Source organism: Mangifera indica, chromosome 20 (genome assembly GCF_011075055.1).
Source record: "Mangifera indica cultivar Alphonso chromosome 20, CATAS_Mindica_2.1, whole genome shotgun sequence".
In the NCBI taxonomy this organism is placed as follows: Eukaryota; Viridiplantae; Streptophyta; class Magnoliopsida; order Sapindales; family Anacardiaceae; genus Mangifera; species Mangifera indica.
Window position 1 is genome coordinate 3,169,479 of NC_058156.1, and position 8,813 is coordinate 3,178,291.

Genomic DNA, 8,813 nt, shown 5'->3' on the forward strand with positions numbered 1-8,813 from the left:
TTCCAATATTGATAGATATTGAATTATCTTTATTATTATTATCATTATTTTTTGACACATTGAGTTACTTAGGAGTTATTCAGTTATTTTATAACAAAGATTTTCAGACAATTATTATTATCTTATAAGTTTAATTAATAAAACAATTATTTTTTATTATACCATCTTTTTGCATGTTTTATACTTATAATCATACATTAAAGTTTTTAAATAGTTTAGTTGTGCAACTCTGTTTTGGTATATTTCTATCAAGGTATATATATCTAGAAAGGGTTGCTACATATTCATTAACCAATATTTTTATAATTGTCATTGATATAATTTCATTTTTTGAGAATATTGTGAAGTGATTTTATTATCAAATACTATTAAATACATCATTTTCTATATAAACAATTAGAGTTAGATCCAAATCAAGTTAGCTTAGTCTCAAAAATTGGTTCGGTTCTGTTTGACTCAAATTTGTATAGTTCGAATTCAAACCAAATTCAAATAGAAATATCTTGTTTTGTAAATTGAGCCAAACTCGAGTTTTGGTATTCAACTTAAGTTTGACTTGAATTCATAACTCAAATATGTAGTTTGGATTTGTGGCTTAAGTTCGATATAAATTCATGATTCAAATCAACGACTTAAATTTGTGGTTTAAATTCGTTATTCAAGTTTATAGTTTATTGACAAAATGACATTATTTTTTCAAAATAATAGGTAAAACAATGTTGTTTTGTAAATAAGCTACAAACTCAAATCATGAATCTGATCCACTAACTCAAATAATAAATTTAAGCTGAATCGAATCAAGTCAAATCATTTTTTTTAAAACTAATCTCAAGCCACTTTAAATTTTAGTTTGACAAATTCAAGTCAAACTGGAATGAAACTATTTTTTATTTGAATCAAACTCAAATCAAAAGATGTTTAAGTCCAATATAATTCATTCCCACTCTTATAAACAATTAAGTTCTCATTCATCTACCAATAAATTTATTAAACCACACATAAATTATGGATTTTTTAAAAAATTTAAGGAGGGCCAACTTAAATTTTTCTAAATTTGTGGATTATTTTTCGCTGAGAAGTCAGGGAGGGTGACCCTCCTTGACCCTACCTAAAGCCACCGGTGGGCGCGAGACTCTGTCGTTGTGCATTGCAACGCGTTTCTTCTCAAGATCTAAGCTCTATAGCCAGTAGGCTCCAAGCGCACTTAAACTTGACGAAAAATGAGGCCACAAATAGTGTTATTTGGAGATTCAATAACGGAGCAATCTTTCGGATCAGGTGGTTGGGGTTCTTCTCTTGCTGACACTTACTCTCGCAAGGTTTTACATTTCTTTAATCGTACTTTTTCCCTAGTCTTTTTCTAATATACTCAGTAATTATTTTCTAGTTTCTTCAACTGGATTTCTGTTTGCTTTCTTGATTTATATAGGCTGATGTATTAGTTCGTGGCTATGGTGGCTACAATACTAGATGGGCATTGTTCTTGTTATGTCACATTTTCCCTCTGGTAATTCATTATTCTTTTTCGTTGTCAATATAATTTCATGCTTTAAGACGCCAAATGGGTTTGGTTTCTTGTAAGCACTGGTTGTTTTCGTGGGTTAATTCTAAATCGAGGCACTTTTTGTTCCTTGATATTGTTGTAGCACAATAAAATACCTCCAGCCGTCACCACAATTTTCTTTGGGGCTAATGATGCAGCCCTTCTTGGGAGAACGAGTGAAAGGCAGCATGTTCCCGTGGAAGAATACAAGAACAATCTCAGAAAAATGGTTCAGCATTTGAAGGTTCAAATTTAGAATTTTGTTTTTTAAATAATTATGCAATCTATTTATTAGATTGTGGTTTTGTTAACGTATTTGCTTGTCCTTTACTAGAGGCTGCAGTCATTTGGGTTTATCCTTCTTGACTGTGTTGTATTCTGTATTTTATATCTTCTGAACAATAGATAAGTGCATCCTATGATTGATGCCTTCGTTTCCTAACTCATGTTCTGATAAGTAATTTATCTTGGCATGTTGCGATGCTCTAATTTATTCATAAGAGTTTGGTGTATACGTTTTATCTGGTTTTAGACAAGATGCTCTAATTCATTCTTAAGAGTTTGGTGTATACGCTTTAACTGGTTTTAGACAAGTATGATTTCAGTCGCTAGATGTGTATCATTTTATATGGTGATTCTCATTGCAGGAAGTCTCCCCCACGATGCTAGTTGTGCTTATTACTCCACCACCAATTGATGAGGAAGGGCGTAAAGCATATGCACAGTATGATAGTGCTTCCCCTTATATTAACAAACGCTTATGAAAGTGAAACATAAACACGCACATGTACCCAATCTATTCACCCAGCAAACGTCTAATTATAGATAGACAGTGAGAGGCAACTATCCACTAATGGTAGATAGACTGTGAGAGTTGATGCCTTGGTTTTACCATGGTATGGCAGAGCCTAGTTATTTACTAGTTATGGTAATTGGCTGTATAAATATTGGTATATATTCAAAAGTGGAGAAGTTATGCTATGTTTTTTTAACTGGATTTCTTACCATGGAACTAGATGAAGATTTGAGATCTTATCTCCCTAATTTTATATTGTTAATAAGCCCTATTCATGTCTAAAAATTTCGTTTGCCTTGTGTCTATATTGTTGTTTCTGGCATTTTTTCACTTTGTTTTGCTGCACAGTGTTTTTGATATCTTGCACTTTTTCACCATTCAATATTCATAACTTGTTTAGATGTAATCTTTTTCACCATTCTATATGTACTTAGACAATCATGGTTTTACACTCCAAAAGCTAGATTCACTCTGGAGAGAGGACTAATATTGTCCTTTGTTTGAGGTCCTGTAGCAAAGAGGTTTTTTGTTGTTTGCATGAAAAAGCCTTAAACCAAAACTTTAAAAAATTGAGGGATGGAGTAATCTAAATCTGAAATTAGATCTTATGGATACTATGTTTCATTGTTTCCTCTTCTGTGTTGCTGCTATTTGAAATCCTGGTGGCAGAAAATACATATGATTGACACAGTTTCAAATCTTGGCCTCCTGAGTCACAAAATTATAAGTCCTCAATTAATTTTTAGTAGTAAAATTTGTTACTATAACATTATTTACTGTGATGTGTTGGTTATGTCTGTAATAATGATGTCTTGCAGATCCGTTTATGGTGAGAAAGCTATGAAAGAGCCTGAGAGGACAAATGAAATGGCTGGAGTTTATGCTAGACATTGTGTTGAACTGGCAAAAGGTCTGGGTATCCCTGCCATTGATCTGTGGTCCAAGATGCAGGAAACAGAAGGTTGGCAGAAAAAATTCCTCAGGTTTGTGATATAAAAAACTTCTTCTAGAATGTATGGTTCTGTGAAAAAGTAAGTCAACAGGTTTTTCCAAGCAAATAGTATTTTCTTGTGTTAACCAAGCTTAGTCTAACTACTGCAATAGTCCGAATGAATTGAATGGAAGTAGCTTCTGTCTGTTGATCCTTTTCAGAACAATAAAACTAAGTGCACCAGTTTTGAATATTTAATTGGATACCTAAATGATGTCTTATCATGTGATTGAGTGATTTTGAATTAAGATAGATTAACACCCAATCACAAAATGACATATCATCTAGATACTCAATTGGATACTCAAAACTAGGTGCATATAGCGTTGCTCTTTTTAGAAAAGGTGTACTCAAATGATGAGGCTTTTGATTGAAGAATTTGATCAGGGGATTCATTGTTGGCAGCCCAATGTTTCTTGGAGAGTATAAACACCTTAATGGTGGCAAAGAAAATCATGTGCAAGATAAAAATTCTTCTCTTTTTTTTTTTTTTTTCAACAACAGTGATGGGTTGCACCTTAAGTCAGAAGGCAATGCAGTGGTTCACCAAGAAGTTGTGAGAGTTCTAAAAGAAGCATGGTTTTCTCCTGAACAAATGCCATATGATTTTCCTCACCACTCAGTAATTGATGGAAAACACCCTGAGAAAGCTTTCCAACTGCAATGCCCTGCTGAATTCTAGTCAAGACAGGCTTGGAAATTTGTTCTCTCTTTTAATTTTTCTATTTGATGAAAAGATTTGGACTGCTTTTTCCTAGTCATGCCAAATGAAACAGTGTTGGCCTTTTGCCTATTTTATCAGATGCTGACATGCGCTCTGTATTTAAGAGCACTTAAAATATAAAATCGGGAATTTTGTGAAACAGGAAGTCTGGTTTCTCTTGTTCTTGCTTTAAGTTAGCATAATCAAAGCTTATTTATTTATAGTGATTAAAGAAGAGAAAATGCCTACTGTTACTCTGACCATTCTTCCTCTATTTAAGTTGTCATTAATGCATATTAATTTGGTTATAATTGTGTTTCATTCTCTAATATAAAAATGAGAGTCTAAATTTGATATCAATGTGGGAATAAGAGAGAGAGAAGCAAATTTAATCCATTTCAGTTATATTTTTTTAACCACTAATTCACTTTTAATATCTAGTTATCAAGAATATTAACTGTCAAGTGCCAAGGTCCGGGAATTAATTTATTCTAATCAGACATTAAAGAATATTTGTAAATTAAAAAAGAAAAAGAGCTTAATGGCCATAATTGTAAAATGAAAAGGAAAGTAATGCATTCTCTTGCTCACATATTAAGGAGCACAAAGGTGACAATTTCAGAACGCTCAAAGCATGCTTTCTTTTCATGGAGCTTGAAACTGATACACACCTAAAGCAAAATCATGCCCCACTGTTCTTCTTTCATGAAAAATACATGAAACCCTGCATAAAAACTGAGATTCCTTTTGATGAAGGACCTTCTTCCAAAGGCTACCTTCAAGATTTTCACCATCTTGATACCCATTTTCGAGCAAATGGGTGTTCCTCAAATCCTATGTTTGGAGTCCAGACTCCATATTTGGACTCTTTGGAAGCTTTCTCTGCTGCATATCCTTGCTCATTATCAAACTTTGATGTTTATGAGTGTAATCCATTTGCTGATAATTTTCACAGTGGAGGATCCTTGGAGCATCATCAAGTTATAAATCCTCAGCTGGTTGATATTACGGGATCCAGTCAGAGCCGCATGCCAATAAGTTATCAAGAAATAAAACCCGTGAATTTTGCAGGATCAGATGAAGTTTCATGCGTAAGTGCAGATGATATTGCTAGTTACTATAAGAAAGCTAACATGGATACGATTAATAGTAAGGCCTATCTTTCGACAAGGTCACTGAAAGCTGGTAAGAAATACAAAGTAGTGAAGGGGCAATGGACAATTGATGAAGACAGGTAAAGTGTTTCAGTTACATAAAATTTATGTATGCTCGGCACCAGTCTCGATTTCTTCTAATTGTTTTTTTTTATGGTTGTGTTATGGATTCATCTCCGTAGGCTCTTGATTAGACTGGTTGAACAGCATGGCATGAAAAAATGGTCTCATATTGCGCAGATGTTGCCTGGAAGAATCGGCAAGCAGTGCAGAGAAAGATGGCATAATCATCTGCGGCCTGATATCAAGGTTTGCATTATTACACATTATTCTATGTGATCATAGGATTGATTAATACACAAATTATGAGATTAAACCTGTACTAATTATGAGATTCAATAACTTAATTTTTCGTGTACATAACACTAGTTTAACACAGAATATCTATATTTCTTTTGTATTGCATTGTCATGGATGTTCTTTCCTAAATAAATGATTATCCAGTTTACTTTCTTTCATTTGTAACATGGTATCAGAGGAGGGGCTCTCTCCTTTCTTCTCGTAATATTTTTGGTTAGCCGTGACTACAACAAGTTCTCAAACCTCCATAGTTGATAGCACAACAAAATCTCATGATTCTTCCCAATATTGTTGCACCACTCTGATAATCATGTTGTTCATATGGCATTGGAAGCTATGAACAAATTTGACCCTTTTGATGGATCAATTCCTCTACCTCCAATCAGTCTTATGATCATGGAGAATAGTGTCTAATACGTTCCCTTCTTACTTGTTTTGAATGACAGATTAGTTATAAGCACTAACTTGAATGATGTTGCAAAACTGAAAACTCGTAGAACACTCGTTCATATTACATACCTTCCTGCAATTTTTTTTTTCTTTTTTCATGTTTTTAACGTATACATGCAGAAGGATACTTGGAGTGAAGAAGAGGATAAGGCGCTAATAGAGGCGCATGCAGAGATAGGAAACAAATGGGCAGAAATAGCAAAGAGGTTGCCTGGAAGAACAGAAAACTCTATCAAAAACCACTGGAATGCAACCAAGAGAAGGCAATTCTCCAAGCGAAAATGTCGTTCAAAAAACCAGACAACCTCCCTTCTGCAAGATTATATTAAGACCTTAAATTTTACTTCAACCTCCACCAAACATCAGGCGAAAACTTCCTCCAAGTTAGTACCAGAGAAGACACCTGCCGATGATGACTTCTGCTTGAGTGACCACTTGGTCCCGGATTTTGATTTTGATGAAGTCCCGGATTTTGACTTTGATGAAGACAAGTTCTTTGAAGACAGCTGTAGCATTGATTCTCTTATTAAGCAGGTGTCTTGTGCTCCTGTTGATGCTGATAAGAAAAGTCTTGAAATGGAGTTGCCATTAATAGACACGGAATATCAAGTGAAGAAGGACCTGGATTTGGTGGAGATGATTGCTGAAGCTAATAATCTGTAAAGACTGAGAAACCAGTACACATATGTAACAGATATCTTTGACCATACGAAAGCCGGAAATTGGTAAGAGTCTTGAAATGGAGATGTCTTGTGAAATTTAGTGATCAAATGAGGATAAAAATAATAAATAATTGTAATAAAATTATAGGGGTATGAAAATTGCATGCATCATCGCATTTTGTAATTTTAATAATATAATAGGGCAAAGGACTATTTCCCACCCATCTTTTGATGCGTTCTTAAAATGCCACCCATGGCAAATGAAAATCCACTTTTCCCACCCATGAGCCGTTAATGTTACAAGAATCTGTTTGAGTGAAGGGGTATTTTAGTAATCGAATGTTATGTCGTTTTTATAAAAGGGGAAGAATAAAAAATTGTTTATTAAACAATTTTCTGTAAAAATTAAATGCGGCCGACTTTTTTGTCGCACGGCATCCACTAATGCTCGACGCGTGGCGAAGCTTATGGTGGAAGGAAGATTTATTTGGCGAGTTGAAGCGAAATAATCGGCGATATGTTTGTGATGGATGATGTGGCAAAAGGAAATGAGGACACATAGAAGGTTAAAGAATATGGCGCCGATTTTAAAACGATGAGGCGGCACATTTCGGTGCGCCTGTACGCAGCGCCTGCAGAGAAATAAATGCGCACTGATTTCAAATCAACGGCTATGGGGAATTTCAAAATTGGTAAGTCAATCAAATATGGACACATGTTGGGGCGTTTTTGTCATTTAACCGGATTTTGAATAAATATCAATGGAAAAAATAATTTTTTATTAGATTGAGAGCGAATGAAAAAGCGACGCATGGCCTGGTTATTTGAAACGCCATTTTGAACGAGGGAAAGAGAACGAAGGGTTTCATTTCGTTCTCAAACAACTGTGTTGCCTTCTGTTAATTCTCTGAAGTGTGAGGGTCTTGTGAGTTCCAAAAACTGACAACAGCCAACGGCGACTACAAAACGTTGACGACGACAATAACGACAACGTCTTCAAGAGTGAACGAAGTAGTGTTTCGAACAACTTCAACGTGAAAGGTTTTTTGCTATTGCCTTTGAGCCTACGACAACGATAGTGGTTTTTCGTGTTGTTTGAAGCAGTAGCGACAACGAAGAGTACACCAACCAAGGGCTGTAGAAGTTCTTTGGCCTCGAGGTTTGATTTGTCCATGTCTCGTTGTTTCATTCACAGTGTTTCAACGTTATATCGTTTATAATGGTCTGGTGTGTTGGTAAAAAAGACTAAATGTGTTGGTGTTTGTTTATGTTAAATGGTTGGTTTTATGATTTTTCTGCTATGTTAGTTTAGGGTTAATGCTATGGTGATTCATTTTACGTATATAGTAGACCTAACAATTTTACGTGTGGGTTTTGCATGCTTCCCTAAGTACTGTTGTGTACGTAGGGTTTGTTTTTCTTCATCGGATTGTTTAACTATTTTGTTGCTTTACATGAAAAATGGGGTAGTTCGAGATAGGTGTTTTAAGGTTTATCCTGTATATGTAGTTTTTATGTGGACTGATGGATCTGATGTTTTTAATTAACTGTTGATTGTAAATAAAACTTCGGATTAGGGTTCTTTGCTATTGAATAAGCTTACTTATATTAATAATATGATTGATTACGGATTAGATATGCTTACATGAGGAGTTGTTATATGCTTACTGTTATAGTATATATGGTTATATGTATATTGCCTACTGTATAATATATTCATACTGTTAACATGTAATACATATGTGCAAATTGTATTACATACTTTCATGCTTATTGTAACATGCTTATATAATGTATTATAACATATGAATTGAGCATGTATACTGTTAATCAATTGTATGTTGGAATATTGTTTGAGGGGTTGTGAATATGCATTATTTGGTATATTGGCTGGACATCCAGGAGTGCAGTGCTACTGGCGCGACAGGAAGGGGTAATACCTTCAAGTCTCCTGGTTTAACAACGCCCTGTACCAATAATGTAAATAGATGTGTGTTGTTTGATGTTTGCTGGTTCTTTGCAAATTGCATGTTTACATTGTCACTTCATTCTGATCACATGATGGCTGAACAGTTCACCTAGTTGCATGCTGTTTACATTCTGTCATGCTTGCTGTAACATGCTCACCTATATACTGTTAGATGCTTTAATATT

General features: G+C 34.6%; 2 protein-coding genes across 2 annotated transcripts; both read left to right on the plus strand.

Moving 5' to 3' along the window:
- The first annotated feature begins 1,011 nt into the window (after positions 1 to 1,011).
- On the plus strand, positions 1,012 to 4,193 carry LOC123204477 (GDSL esterase/lipase At5g62930-like). The gene is made up of 6 exons (XM_044621147.1): positions 1,012 to 1,319; positions 1,430 to 1,507; positions 1,647 to 1,787; positions 2,191 to 2,267; positions 3,158 to 3,322; positions 3,835 to 4,193. Exons 1-6 carry the CDS (start codon positions 1,221 to 1,223, stop codon positions 4,010 to 4,012), a joined length of 738 nt encoding a protein of 245 aa, XP_044477082.1. The 5' UTR covers positions 1,012 to 1,220; the 3' UTR covers positions 4,013 to 4,193.
- A 127-nt stretch (positions 4,194 to 4,320) lies between these two features.
- On the plus strand, positions 4,321 to 6,779 carry LOC123204475 (transcription factor MYB98-like). Its single transcript, XM_044621145.1, has 3 exons — positions 4,321 to 5,267; positions 5,370 to 5,496; positions 6,118 to 6,779. The coding sequence occupies exons 1-3, from the start codon at positions 4,681 to 4,683 to the stop codon at positions 6,658 to 6,660; spliced, it is 1,257 nt and encodes a 418-aa protein (XP_044477080.1). The 5' UTR covers positions 4,321 to 4,680; the 3' UTR covers positions 6,661 to 6,779.
- Positions 6,780 to 8,813: the final 2,034 nt, after the last annotated feature.

Bases quoted from the DNA above. Each gene is read 5' to 3' on its own strand.
- LOC123204475 (XM_044621145.1), top strand. From the start codon at position 4,681: ATGGAGCTTGAAACTGATACACACCTAAAGCAAAATCATGCCCCACTG. The intron at 5,268-5,369 runs GTAAAGTGTTTC...TCATCTCCGTAG, and splicing joins TGGACAATTGATGAAGACAG to GCTCTTGATTAGACTGGTTG. The intron at 5,497-6,117 runs GTTTGCATTATT...GTATACATGCAG, and splicing joins ATCTGCGGCCTGATATCAAG to AAGGATACTTGGAGTGAAGA.
- LOC123204477 (XM_044621147.1), top strand. From the start codon at position 1,221: ATGAGGCCACAAATAGTGTTATTTGGAGATTCAATAACGGAGCAATCT. The intron at 1,508-1,646 runs GTAATTCATTAT...ATATTGTTGTAG, and splicing joins TATGTCACATTTTCCCTCTG to CACAATAAAATACCTCCAGC. The intron at 1,788-2,190 runs GTTCAAATTTAG...TTCTCATTGCAG, and splicing joins AAATGGTTCAGCATTTGAAG to GAAGTCTCCCCCACGATGCT.